The sequence below is a fragment of the Chelonia mydas genome, chromosome 4 (genome assembly GCF_015237465.2).
Source record: "Chelonia mydas isolate rCheMyd1 chromosome 4, rCheMyd1.pri.v2, whole genome shotgun sequence".
Lineage (NCBI taxonomy): Eukaryota > Metazoa > Chordata > Testudines > Cheloniidae > Chelonia > Chelonia mydas.
Window position 1 is genome coordinate 127,947,905 of NC_057852.1, and position 14,580 is coordinate 127,962,484.

General features: G+C 45.2%; 1 protein-coding gene across 6 annotated transcripts in view; it reads right to left on the minus strand.

Annotated features, from left to right (window-relative positions):
* Positions 1-4,603, minus strand: part of KRCC1 (lysine rich coiled-coil 1) — a 49,709-nt gene extending 45,106 nt beyond the window's left edge. For 5 of the 6 annotated variants that reach the window (XR_006290253.1, XR_006290250.1, XR_006290252.1 and 2 more), the window contains exon 1: positions 4,323-4,482. Coding sequence is in view for 1 of the 6 variants with exons in the window: in XM_037898305.2 (XP_037754233.1) it covers positions 4,323-4,467 (145 nt within the window). In the remaining 5 variants the exon portion in view is untranslated. Of the gene's footprint in view, positions 1-4,322; positions 4,483-4,565 lie in introns of those variants that run through there. The other variant, XM_043544878.1, reaches the window with a different exon arrangement.
* Between the last annotated feature and the right edge of the window lie 9,977 nt (positions 4,604-14,580).

Consider the following 14,580-nt stretch of genomic DNA (forward strand, 5'->3'; position numbering starts at 1 on the left):
GACTACCTTCAATACACAGTTTCACCCTGAGAGCTTTGGTGTTAATGAGTTTATAAAATGCCAAGTTTCAATTGAAGTTGTGTGGTTACCAAAAAAAAAAAAAAAAAAAATCTAAAAACATGAGAAAACAAGACTTTGTACCACTTTTCCCGAACTTACTTCATCTTCAAGAATTTGATTGTTAAAAAAAGGCTTAGTGTCAGTTTACCACCCATACTTTAAGCAGTTCTGTTACTCATAAGGAATCATTTTGTCACTATTATTTCTGTTCATCCTTGCAGCAGACCTGTACTAATTTGCACTAGCAATGGGGTGATCCATTGTTAATTTAATCACGAATACAAGTTTCAGAAATAACAATAAAACAATTGTAGACCACTAACTTAATTCCATTTTAATTTGTAGTACTCAGTGTCCTACCAAGTATTTTGTAGATAAATACATAAATGAATTCTAAGATGGCAGGTTTATTTACTATTTCTGCTACTGAACTTCTGGCAAGATGAGGTAGTAAGTTATGTGTGATTAGCTACATTTTACCACACATGATGCTCTCTACAGGAGACTCTCTCCACGATCACATGATAAGAGGTGGTGAAGATTTTTTTACTGTTTTCACCCTGAGCCACCACCTCAAGATTAAGTTCAGGACTCTATTTCACAGGTCTGATGTATAAAATTTGGTTCATATTTGTTGTTGAGATTTAAAGAAAATTCCAGAAGTTTTAGGACAGTGACATGCACTGCTTGACGAACTCTCTACACCTGGCAGATAGTCTCCCTTCTGTAATTTTTAAGAACTCAAGGTCTCTTTCCATAGCATACCTGTTCTTCAGTGCTGCTTCAAGAAAGGACAGCATCTTTCCACTTACAGCAAAACATATGCAAGTCAGCCTCCTGTTCACATCTTGTTTGTTATTAGTTTCTCCCTTAGGTTTTTAAGGCTACTTGCTTTTAGACACTGTCAGGGTGGGAAACATTTTATTTCACAGGGGGAACTGCACTGCCACATTCCTGCCATTTTCTTAATCTTAGTAAGATTTTTTCACCCCCATGTGTGGCAATGGATATCATAGCATGTATGGGAAAATTGTCTACATGGAGGGAAATGCACAGGGTGCACCAGGATCAGTATGTAGATCTCACTGCAAGACAGATTAGGCATCACCAAAAAGTATATAAAATATAGATATGAGTCTCGAACTGTGAGAATTTGAATGAGTGAGATTTTAAATGTCTCACTGAAACATACAGCAAAATCCAGCCTCACAAAGGGGAGACTTCAAACTCTGGCTTAAAATGCATCACAGAGAAGAGAGTCACCCTTACCCCAATGAATGAGACTTGGCAGGCCTGACAGGGTATATATTTACATACACACTAGCTGCACTACAGGTTCGCTATGCTCCAGAGCCAAAAAGCACACCTGTTGCCAAGACTTGCGCACGTGGGAGGGAGGGAGACACCCAGGTTAAAGGAATGGATTTCAAGGCGGTGTTTGAAATTTCTCTCTCCTGTGACACAGGGTTTTGCTGTGCATGTTTCACTGAGATTTAAAATCTCACGCATTATTTTCTGAAATCTCCCTCATTTAAATTCTCGCAGCCCAAGAGGCCTGGTAAACCATTGTTAGGTGTAGTTACTGTCTCCCCACAGGAGAGTCTGAGAGCCCCCAGCCCTTCAGCCTCTGCTTAGTAGTTCCAGCTACTACTCCCATGGCTATCCCCTATGTCCCCTCTAACACCCATCCCCAACCAGCCTCTTCCTCCCTCCAACCCCTACACCTTCCCTTTAACACTGCCCACCAGCCTCTCCCACCACCACCGCTCCCAACACCTCCCACCCCCAGCCACCTCTTCCTTCCCACAACACTCCCTACCTCCCCTCTCCCTTTCCACCCCCACCCCTCTCCCACCCCAAAAACTAACAGCAACTTTTTTTTTTTTTTTTTTAACAGTACATCAGAAGCAGGAAGCCTGCCAATCAGTGGGGTCACTGGACAATCAAGGAGTTGAAGGAGCCCTCCAGGAAGACAAGGCTGTTGTGGAGAAGCCAAATTAATTCTTTGCATGGGTCTTCACTGCAGAGGATGTGAGGGAGATTCCCACACCTGAGCCATTCATTTTAGGTGACAAATCTGACTAATTGTCCCAGATTGAGGGGTCAATAGAGTAGGTGTTGGAACAAACTGGTAAATTAAACAGTAATAAGCCACCAGAGTCAGATGGGATTCACTCAAGAGTTCTGAAGGAACTCAAATATGAAACTGCAGAACCACTAACTGCAGCACGTAACATTGCTTAAATCAGCCTCTGTATTAGATGACAATGGATACAAATGTGATGTTGATTTAAAAAAAGACTGCAGAGGTGATCCTAGCAATTACAGGCCAGTAAGCCTAATTTCAATACCAGGCAAACTGGTTGAAACTACAGTAAAGAACAGAATTATCAGACACAGATGAACACAGTATGTTGGGAAAGAGTCAATACAACTTTTATAAGGGAAATTATGCCTCTCTAATCTACTAGAGTTCTCTGAGGGTGTCAACAAACAAGTGGACAAGGGTTAGCTAGTGGATATAGTATACTTGGACATTAAGAAAACTTTTGACAGGGCTGCTCACAAGATTCTTAAGCAAAATAAATAGTTATGGGATAAGAGGGAAGCTCCTCTCATGGATCAGTACTGGTTAAAAGATAGGAAACAAAGGATAAGAATAGTCAGTTTTCACAGTGGAGAGAGTAAATAGTGGGGTCCTCCAAGGATCTGCATTGGGACCAGTGCTCTTGAACGTATCCATAAATGATCTAGCAAAAGGGGTAAACAGTGATGTGGCAAACTCTGCACATGATACAAAATTATTCAAGATGGTGAGTCCAAAACAGACTGAAGAGTTACAAAAGGATCTCACTAAACTGGGTGACTGGACAACAAAACAGCAGATGAAAATCAATGTTGATGAATGCAAAGTAATGCATGTTAGAAAACATAATCCCAACTATCCTTACAAAATGACGGGGTGTAAATCAGCTGTTACCACTCACAAAAGAGATCTTGGAGTCACTGTAGATAAGTCGTCTGAAAACATCTGTTCAATGTATCATAATGCCACTACAAAAATGCATGCTATGCCCACACCTTGAATACTGCATGCCATTCAGGTCATCCCATCTCAAAAAAGATATATTAGAATTGGAAGAAGTACAGAGGAGGGCAACAAAAATGATGAGGGGTTTGGAACAGCGTTCATATGAGAGGTTAAAAAGACTGGGACTGTTCAGCTTAGAAAAGAGACTACTAAAGGGAGGACATGATAGCGGTCTATAAAATCATGACCGGTGTGGAGAAAGTGAATAGGGAAGTGTTATTCACTTCACATAACACAAGAACCACGGGTCATCCAACGAAGTTAACAGGCAGCCCTTTTAAAACAAATATAAGGAAGTACTTCTTCAGAAAACACAGAGCGAACCTGTGGAACTCATCACCACAGCATGTTGTGAAGGCCAGAACTATAACTGGATTCAAAAAAAAAAAAAAAAAAAAAAAAGATTGAGATAAGTTGATGGAAGATGGGTCCACGAATGGGTTTTAGCTAAGATGGTCCGAGGGACACAACCCCACACGCTGGGTGTCCCTAGCCTCCAGGTGGACAATAGAGGACGACAGATCACTGTACACTGCCCGGTTCGGTTCACTCCCTCTGAAGCCTCTGGAACCAGCCGCTGTCAGAAGACAGGAGACGGCCAGAGAGACCATTGGTGGGACCCTGTCCGGCTGTTCTTATGTTCAAGGGGAGGCTGGGGCAGGAGTGTTGATCCCTCCTCCTTTCCCTGCCCTCTGCCGGCTCCTTCCCTAGCCCAGCACCCCCGCCACTTCCTTATTACTCCTCTTATTCCTGGTATTACTGCAGGATCCAGGAGCGTCAGCCCCATAGACTGCCCCAAGTGTGCCCCCCCCCCCAGCTCCCCTGCGGCCCCCCCACCCCACCCCAGTGAGCCCCCTCCCCGTCTCCTCTTCCTCCCCCCAGTGCAGCCCCCCAGGTCCCCTGCAGCCCCCCCCACACCCCCTTTCCTCCTCACCCTCTCCCCAGTGAGCCCCCTCCCCGTCTCCTCTTCCTCCCCCCAGTGCAGCCCCCCCGTGAACCCCACACCCCGCCCCCTCTCCCTTTCTCACGTCCGGGCCCCACCACGCCTCAGCCCCGGGCCCGGCTCCCCGTCCCCGCTCCGCCTAGCCCGGCTGCTCCCCGCCAGGCTCCGGCCCCGCCCTGTGGGGAGCGGGGGAGGGGCGCCCGCCCGGCCCCTCACTCACTCACTCACCTTCTCTCTGGACACTGGGCACGGGGCGCGGGGCCCCGTCCCTACCCCCCGCCTCCCCCCCCACGGGGGCCGCCGCCATGGGGGAGCCCGTGGGGCGGGCGCTCCCCGCTAGCTGCGCAGGGATGGCGGCGCCCCGCCCGGCCATCTTACAGCGAGCGCGCCTGCGCCAAGCCCAGAGACCCGCCGGCGGGCGGGGCCTCGAGCTCACGCGGCTTCCCCGCCAGGCCACCTTAAAAAACAAACCTCCGCCCGCGCCCGGCCCGCTTAACGGGAGCCGGATCCGCCCGCCTCAACAGAGCCTGGGCCACCTTAACCAGCGCTCAGCCCCGCCCCTCCCCCTTAAGGGGGAGCAGGCCACCTTAACCAGCGCCCTGTCCCCTTCAAAGGACTAGGCCTCCTTAAATACTGGAGCACATGGCAGTTACAGGTGCCATCCCGTAATAGCCCGTCTCCAGCTGCACTCTGGCCCCAGGGCGGGCAGGTCCCAGCGTGCCAGGCAGCGGCTCCATCCTGCAGGCCACTGGGCTCAAGCTCACGCTCTGGGTCCCCCCAGCCCCTGCACCGCCTTGGGCATCCGGGCTGTGCCGGCAGATGGGAGAGTGGGGGTTGCAGACCGTGCTGTGGAGCTCTGGGGTCTGCCTCAGGGCATCACAGGTGGCCTCGGGCTGCTCCGTGAGGTCTTTGGTTGTCTCTTGGTGACATGGAGGGCCTCCAGGACTCTCCAGCCAACTTGCCTCTTGATAGATGGGTGCATGCCAGAGCTGCAGTATTGCAAACCCCAAGTGCTCAAATATCACGCGTGCCACCGGCATGCCAGGCTGCACTGCCACTGACTGAAACAGGCCATCAGGCTCATCCGGCAGTGAGGATTCTGGAAGATGAAGGAAATGAAAAATTGCTTCAGATTAAATTATATTTAAGGGGAGGTCTGTACTAGAGGATGGGTCTGACCTACAAAATGGAGACCTATGCTTGGGTCTGGATTTTGAACACTACAAAGGTCAAGGGTTTTGGCTGGGTTCCTGACAGAGGTAGGTGATCAACCTCAAATGTGGATCTGGATACAGATTTGGATTCCTCACTCCCAGCCTGTCCGCTTTCCTCTAGGACAGTGGTTGTCAAACTTTTGCATTGGTGACCTCTTTCAGACAGCAAACCTCTAAGTGTAATCCCTCCTTATAAATTAAAAACACATTTTAACATTTTTAACACTATTATAAAAGCTGGAGGCAAAGTGGGGATTGGGGGTGGAGGCTGATGACCGAATAAGGGTCACGACCATCATTTTGAGAACCCCTGCTCTAGGACATGTTGCCTCCGTGAGATTCAAAGAGTTTCAGGGCTGTTGTAATGAGGCCCCTGAGATTATTCTTTGCCATTTGTTCGCTCATAATTAGAGAATCAAATTCCATAATTAATTATAAGTTAATTAAACATTGGGGATTCAGCTGTTATTTTGGTGAGCTACTAGCATGTAGTTCATGAAATTATGGACAGCAGATAGTGCTATTTGTTTTATTGTTATAAGGGCAAGAGATAAGAGGAAATTTTCCATCAGAACATGCCAGTTAGTTGAAAGCAAAATGTTTCAATGGAAACATGTTGATTTTGCCAAAAGTTCATTTAGAAAGAAAAACTGAAATAAAGCATTTCAAATCTTCCATTTCAACCTTTTTATAATGGAATGTTTTCTGATTTTCCATTTCAAAATAACTTTTTGTGTCAATTTATAAAAAAAATTATAGTATGTAATATAAAATGAAAAAGTTGAAATTGAAATGAAACATTTTGATTTTATCAAAGCAAAATGTTTCAATCGACCTGAAATGATTTTTTTTTTTTTTTAATTTTTTTCCACTGGAAATTTGAAATGTTTGCTTTCATTTCATTTTGGAATGGGAAACAATTTCCCAGTTATAAGGTCAGAGCTATCTGAAGCTTCAGAAAAGCTGAATCTTATATAGGTATCTTATTAATAATATTGGAATTTTAATTATATATTGTGGCACTACAGTATCATGGCCTACAAGTTCACTGAGTGGTAAACTTGTGCAACCTCTGATCAGCAGCAGAGAAATCTCGCTGCTCCCACAAACTCAAGAGCAGATCTTTCTAAAGCTATTCAGAATTCATGCTTGCTATCTGAGGACCCAAAAAGGCTAACAGACTGCTGTTTACTTTCCGTGACCAAGGAAATGGTGCCACACATGGTGGCACAAACACTCTAGTACACACTGTGTTGAGGGTGAGAGGTCCCGAGCATCGGAGGCAGGAGTGGAAAAAGACCACAGTTTTGAGGAGATCAGTTTGAAGTGGAACAAAATCATTTTCGAAATGTTAGAATTTCCCACAGAACGGGAATTCCAACTCTAGAAGTCACTTCCTCTTTTACCCTTTTCTTCTATTTTATATGCTTTATGCGTATAATTTGGAAATATAGTTACAGTAGCCTTGCCCGGGCTTTGGAAATAGGGAGAAATGCCTGGGCAACAGAGCAGGCCTCCTTGCTACTAGGGTCAGCTATCACACCCCCAACAACATACCAAGAGTTTTCAGATGTATTCAAAAGGTGAAACATGGACACACTGTCCCCTCACTGGGAATATGACTGCCTGATCAATTTACAGTCTGGGCAACAATTCTGTTTGGCGGAATATATTCCATATCAGAACCCAAATGAGCCACCCTTAAGGACTACATCTATGAGACTATATGCCCTATAAAAAAGAAAGATGGCTCCCTAAGACTCTGTGTGGACTATTGTGTTCTAAACAAGATCACCGTGTGGAACTCATACTCTCTACCCCGATCCCAGAGTTCCTGGATCAGGTAAGAGCAGCCTGGATATTTATCAAGTTAGACCTCAGAAGGGCATTCAGCCTAATCAGAATCTGGTCAGGGGATGAATAGAAAACTGCTTTTTGCACTCAATAGGGACACTTAAAATATCTTATGATGCCTTAGGACTTACTAATGCACCCACGACCTTTCAGCATGTAATTAAAGATGTCTTTTGAGATATGATAGACCACTATCTGGTTACCTGCTTAGATGACATCCAAATTTACTCTGAAGACCAGCCTCTGCACAACCAGCATGCGCACGAGGTCCAAAAAGGCTCTGCCAACAAAGTCTCTGTGCTAAGCTAGAGTAATGCATCTACAGTCAGCCCACTGTGGAAATTCTTAGGTTACATTCTCTATGTCGGGGAGTCTTTATGAATCTGCAGAAGGTAGAAGCGGTTTGAAAGTGGGCAACACCATGAAGCAATTGGGAAATTCAGCGCTTCATTGGGTTTGCAAATTTCTATAAACTCTGTATACGAGACTACCCCCAAATCCTGGCCCTTATAACTTCTCTGTGTGAAAACCCGCCCAGGTCTCTTGGACACAAGAAGCCCAAGAAGCCTTCACTCATCTAAAGGCAGGGTTCGCCTTCACGCCCATCCTTACGCATCCTGACCCAAGTCAGCTGTTTATCCTGGAAACCAATACTTCCACCATCGCCACTGGGGTAGTGCGGTCCCCAAATCAGGGCCTCAACAAAGAAGTTCATCCCTGTGCATATTCCCGCAAGCTCACTCCTGCCAAGTACAATTATGAAATTTCAGATAAGGAGCTACTTGCCATCAAAGTGGCTTTTGAGACCTGGAGGCATTATCTTGAAGGAGCCAGCCACCCAGTTCACGTGTTCACTGATCACAAAACTCTAGATTATCTGTGCTCTGCGAAAGCTTTAACCCAATAATAGCTACACTGGGTTCTCTTTAAAAGGAGTCTTAAAAAATCTAGTTTGGATAACACAGATGCCTATTTTAGCCTGTTGGACTATCGGAATACACTGATGGGAGATATGCTATCATCTGCCCAACTCCTCATGAGAAGATGTCTAAAAGCCAGATTGCAGACTTCATCATAGTTGTTGCAACCTAAGCGGATTCAAAGAGACACACAAACTAGCCTAAAATTGAGACAAGCAAAGCTATTTCTTTGATAAAGGTGCAAAGCCTTTATCACCACTGGAAAATCCAGAGACTGTTTGTATTTGGCATAAAGGAGCATGGAAACCAGCAAAGGTGACAGACCAACACACTGCTCCAAGATCTTATCTTGTTGAGACAAAGGAAGGAGATCTCTGTAGGAAAAACAGAAAGGATTTGATGAGCACTAAAAGAAATAAAAGAAACGTGCAGAAAGGGCATGGAAACATGGAACAAATAGAAACTGTGTCAACATCCAACTCAGAAATGCAAGCAATGCCAGACCATTTTACTGAATCTCTGAATCTCAAGTGGTCAGATCAAATTCAGGAAGAAGAAAAAAAAGGGGGGGGGGAGGAAACACACTGATACTATTATCTCTAAATGCAGAGTGATAGGAAAACCTGCTAGATAAAGAGACTAATTGTTCTAGACTCTTTAAGGATTCAGAGTAGAGTTATGGATGCTAAATTAAATTTATATATTTAAGTAAAAAAGTTGAAGTTCAGTTAAATTGTATGTCTTTATTTAAAAAATAAAGGAAGATGTAACGATATTAGGAACTTTGGAGTAGGAACCAAAGTTACCCACACTGTTGTGGGGGGTGGAATCGTAGTGAGCATTATTAGCAGAAGCCTGTGGCTAAGGCACTTGGAGCCAGGCAGGTAGCTGTATGGTTTGACTAGGTAAGTAAATTGTTTACTGTTACTTAAAAAATCTCCAGTATCTTTTTGTATGTTATAATAGTAACTTGGCAGTAGCTCTTACACAAGCTATTAGTGCACCTGAATAATCACAGTAGGCTTCCCACCTCATTTGCCTTTTATCAGTATGTCTGAAATAGATGACCCAGTACAATTTCTAAAGAACTTTTACAGCACTTCTAGAGAGAGAGAAAAACTTTCAAGGAATCCTAAAGTGAGGGGCTTTTCTGTCTTTATCTCCATTAACTGCAATGGGAATGGAGGATGTTCAGTTTCACACAGGATCAGGTCTTATGCTTTCTGTAAATCCTGGCAAGTCCTTGCTTGGTTCCCGAGTCACTCTTTTTCATGTGTTAATGAATATTGTAGTTTATTACTGATTGATATAATAAATCATGCAGTGACCAAGCAGAGGATGCTTTTGAAATGGAGTCAGAGGGGTTGCATGTGTCTTAAGTGAAAGCGAAATGTGGCTCAGTTACTACAAACTTGTGTTTCTCCCAGGCCCTCTGAAACCTCAGTGATGGGCATGGTATAAGAACCTGAATAGAAGTGTGATTGGGGGTGCTGCAGGGTGCTCCTGCCTAGTGGTCACAGTTCACTACAGTGGCCGTTATGCCTAGTAGCGGTAGTCCAAGGAAGCGTCAGTCCCGCCTAGTGGCACTAGTTCAAGGTAGTGGCAGTCCCGCCTTGTGGCTGCCGTTTGGGTGGGAGCAGGGGAGCCCAGGTCTGCCTTTCTCCACCGGGTTCCGACCCATGGCCCTGTGAGGCTGACTCTGCTGCTCACCTGTGTTCGTGTGATGTGCAGCTTCCTGTCAGCTTCCCTGGGTCACTTTGTGCTCCAGTCCACCTCCCATCTGGCTGTTGCCGGACTCTGGAGGATGTCGCCTTCAGGCTTTTGGTCCTTGTCCCCTCCAATGGGTGCTGTGGCTCCCTTCGCTTACCGTCTCGATACTGGCTCTACTCTGGTCCTTCCTGGGAGTTCCCAGGTATGTCCTGCTCCCTGGCTCACCAGCTCCAGATTGAGCTGCCTGACTGGCTTTTAGACCCCAAATCCCCCCCAGCCTCCGCAACACAGCCTTCACAACGTCTTCTGGCAAAGAGTTCCACAGGTTGACTGTGCGTTATGTGAAAAAATACTTCCTTTTGTTTGTTTTAAACCTGCTGCCCATTAATTTCATTTGGTGATCCTTAGTTCTTGTGTTCTGAGAAGGAGTAAATAACACTTCCTTATTTATTTTCTCCACATCGGTCATGCTTTTATAGACTTCGATCATATCCTCCCTTAGTTGTCTCTTTTCCAAGCTGAAAAGTCCCAGGCTTATTAATCTCTCCTCATATGGAAGCTGTTCCATATCCCTAACCATTTTTGTTGCCCTTTTCTCAACCTTTTCCAATTCCAATATATCTTTTTTGAGATGGGGCGACCAGAACTACACACAGTATTCCAGATGTGGGTGTACCATGGATTTATGTAGAGGCAATATGATATTTTCTGTGTTATTGTCTATCCCTTTCATAATGATTCCCAACATTTTGTTCGCTTTTTTGACTGCCGCTGTACATTGAGTGGATGTTTTCAGAGAACTATCCACAATGACTCCAAGATCTCTTTCTTGAGCTAATTTAGCTAATTTAGACCCCGTCATTTTATATGTATAGTTGGGATTATGTTTTCCAATGTGCATTACTTTGCATTTATCAACATTGAATTTCATCTTCCATTTTGTTGCCCAGTCACCCAACCATACAACACAATTTCATAACTTCATATGCACTAATGATATACGTATTTAGATAGAACAGTGACTTTCAACAGATCCTAATCTTTCCCGATACCTTACATGGCATGCTTTATATGCAAGATCACAATTATATATAAATGAGGAATATGGGGGTTACAGAGCAGTCCCCCAAGGAATAGAGTGTCACAGTAGCGATCCTGCTACAAGGGGGCACTAGCAGACAAAGGCCCTCATATTATGCATTGCAATTGCAAAACAGAAGGGTCATATTGTGCCCGGTCCTTTCATAGGTGCACAAGATGGTGGGATGACACAAGAAGTGCCCCGCACTGTCCAGCAGAGATCTTCATAACTCCCTAGCTAGTAAGTAGGCCCTTCATGTAGAAGCTCTTGTCTGCATTCCAAAGGGAAGTTGTTTATTTTTCAATCCAGCCAAGCTCTTGTGTGCCCTACTGCCTCAGGTAGATAGTTACTGATAAAACCCCAAGTTTTATTGATGTGTTGATACCATATTAAAAAATATGAGAAATAAAGTGATTTTTGTCTATTAAAGAATTGTTTCCATTCATTGCTTCCTAAGGGCAGGATTTCTACTGTAAGCAGAGGTTAGGAGTGTGGTGGTGAGTTGAGTGGTTTTGGCAGGTCCCTCACACAAATCCAGATCACCACAGGAACCTCCGCAAGAACTACTTGGAGATGGATACACTCACATGTCAATGCAGAATACGAACACTGGGCACATGCAGGTCTCTAGACTTGGGCCTGAGCCTATGATGCACAACTGAGCAGTTCTGAGATTGTCCAGAAGATGGCAGGGGTGTGCACATATGCTCTCTCCCCCTGGCTCATACAACCCTAGTTAGACAGAGTTCATCCTCAAGTGGCTGGGGATCACTCAGCGGTAGGGTGACCAGACAGCATATGTGAAAAATCGGGACGGGGGTGGGGGTAATAGGAGCCTAGATAAGAAAAAGACCCAAAAATCGGGACTGTCCCTATAAAAGCGGGACATCTGGTCACCCTACTCAAAGGAATTAACCACGTCATCTTTCTGTGCTTTTTTCAGAGTAGCAGGCGTGTTAGTCTGTATTCGCAGAAAGAAAAGGAGTACTAGTGGCACCTTAGAGACTAACCAATTTATTTGAGCATAAGCTTTCGTGAGCTACAGCTCACTTCATCGGATGCATTCAGTGGAAAATACAGTGAGGAGATTTATATACACACAGAACATGAAAAAATGGGTGTTATCATACACACTGTAAGGAGAGTGATCACTTAAGATGAGCTATTACCAGCAGGAGAGCGGGGGGGGGGGTGGGAGAGAGAAAACCTTTTGTAGTGATAATCAAGGTGGGCCATTTCCAGCAGTTAACAGGAACGTCCGAGGAGCGGTGGGGGAAATAAACATGGGGAAATAGTTTTACTTTGTGTAATGACACATCCACTCCCAGTCTCTATTCAAGCCTAAGTTAATTGTATCCAGTCTGCAAATTAGTTCCAATTCAGCAGTCTCTCGTTGGAGTCTGTTTTTGAAGTCTTTTTGTTGTAATATTACAACCTTTAGGTCTGAAATCGAGTGACCAGTGAGATTGAAGTGTTCTCTGACTGGTTTATGAATGTTATAATTCTTGACATCTGATTTGTGTCCGTTTATTCTTTTACATAGAGACTGTCCAGTTTGACCAATGTACATGGCAGAGGGGCATTGCTGGCACATGATGGCATATATCACATTGGTAGATGTGCAGGTGAACGAGCCTCTGATAGTGTGGCTGATGTGATTAGGCCCTGTGATGGTGTCCCCTGCATAGATATGTGGGCATAGTTGGCAACGGGCTTTGCTGCAAGGATAGGTTCCTCGGTTAGTGGTTCTGTTGTGCGGTGTGTTGTTGCTGGTGAGTATTTGCTTCAGGTTAGGGGGCTGTCTGTAGGCAAGGACTGGCCTGTCTCCCAAGATTTGTGAGAGTGATGGGTCGTCCTTCAGGATAGGTTGTAGATCCTTGATGATGCATTGGAGAGGTTTTAGTTGGGGGCTGAAGGTGATGGCTAGTGGCGTTCTGTTACTATCTTTGCTGGGCCTGTCCTGTAGCAGGTGACTTCTGGGTACTCTCCTGGCTCTGTCAATCTGTTTCTTCACTTCAGCAGGTGGGTATTGTAGTTGTAAGAATGCTTGATAGAGATCTTGTAGGTGTTTGTCTCTGTCTCAGGGGTTGGAGCAAATGCGGTTGTATCGTAGAGCTTGGTTGTAGACGATGGATCGTGTGGTGTGGTCTGGGTGAAAGCTGGAGGCATGTAGGTAGGAATAGTGGTCAGTAGGTTTCCGGTACAGGGTGGTGTTTATGTGACCATCACTTATTAGCACCGTAGTGTCCAGGAAGTGGATCTCTTGTGTGGACTGGTCCAGGCTGAGGTTGATATTGGGATGGAAATTGTTGAAATCATGGTGGAATTCCTCAACGGCTTCTTTTCCACGGGTCCAGATGATGAAGATGTCATCAGTGTAGCGCAAGTAGAGTAGGGGTGTTAGGGGATAAGAGCTAAGGAAGCGTTGTTCTAAGTCAGCCATAAAAATGTTGGCATACTGTGGGGCCATGCGGGTACCCATAGCAGTGCCACTGATTTGAAGGTATACATTGTCCCCAAATGTGAAATAGTTATGGGTGAGGACAAAGTCACAAAGTTCAGCCACCAGGTTTGCCGTGACATTATCGGGGATACTGTTCCTGGTGGCTTGCAGTCCATCTTTGTGTGGAATGTTGGTGTAGAGGGCTTCTACATCCATAGTGGCCAGGATGGTGTTTTAAGGAAGATCACTGATGGATTGTAGTTTCCTCAGGAATTCACTGATGTCTCGAAGATAGCTGGGAGTGCTGGTAGCGTAGGGCCTGAGGAGGGAGTCTACATAGCCAGACAATCCTACTGTCAGGGTGCCAATGCCTGAGATGATGGGGCGCCCAGGATTTCCAGGTTTATGGATCTTGGGTAGTAGATAGAATGCCCCAGGTCGGGGTTCCAGGGGTGTGTCTGTGCAGATTTGTTCTTGTGCTTTTTCAGGGACTTTCTTGAGCAAATGCTGTAGTTTCTTTTGGTAACCCTCAGTGGGATCAGAGGGTAATGGCTTGTAGAAAGTGGTGTTGGAGAGCTGCCTAGCAGCCTCTTGTTCATATTCCGACCTATTCATGATGACGACAGCACCTCCTTTGTCAGCCTTTTTGATTATGATGTCAGAGTTGTTTCTGAGGCTGTGGATGGCATTGTGTTCTGCACGGCTGAGGTTATGGGCAAGTGATGCTGTTTTTCCACAATTTCAGCCCGTGCACGTCGGCGGAAGCACTCTATGTAGAAGTCCAGTCTGTTGTTTCGACCTTCAGGAGGAGTCCACCTAGAATCCTTCTTTTTGTAGAGTTGGTAGGAAGGTCTCTGTGGATTAGTATGTTGTTCAGAGGTGTGTTGGAAATATTCCTTGAGTCGGAGACGTCGAAAATAGGATTCTAGGTCACCACAGAACTGTATCATGTTCATGGGGATGGAGGGGCAGAAGGAGAGGCCCCGAGATAGGACAGATTCTTCTGCTGGGCTAAGAGTATAGTTGGATACATGAACAATATTGCTGGGTGGGTTAAGGGAACCATTGCTGTGGCCTTTTGTGGCATGTAGTAGTTTAGATAGTTTAGTGTCCTTTTTCTTTTGTAGAGAAGCAAAGTGTGTGTTGTAAATGGCTTGTCTAGTTTTTGTAAAGTCCAGCCACGAGGAAGTTTGTGTGGAAGGTTGTTTTTTTTATGAGAGTATCCAGTTTTGAGAGCTCATTCCTAATCTTTCCCTGTTTGCTG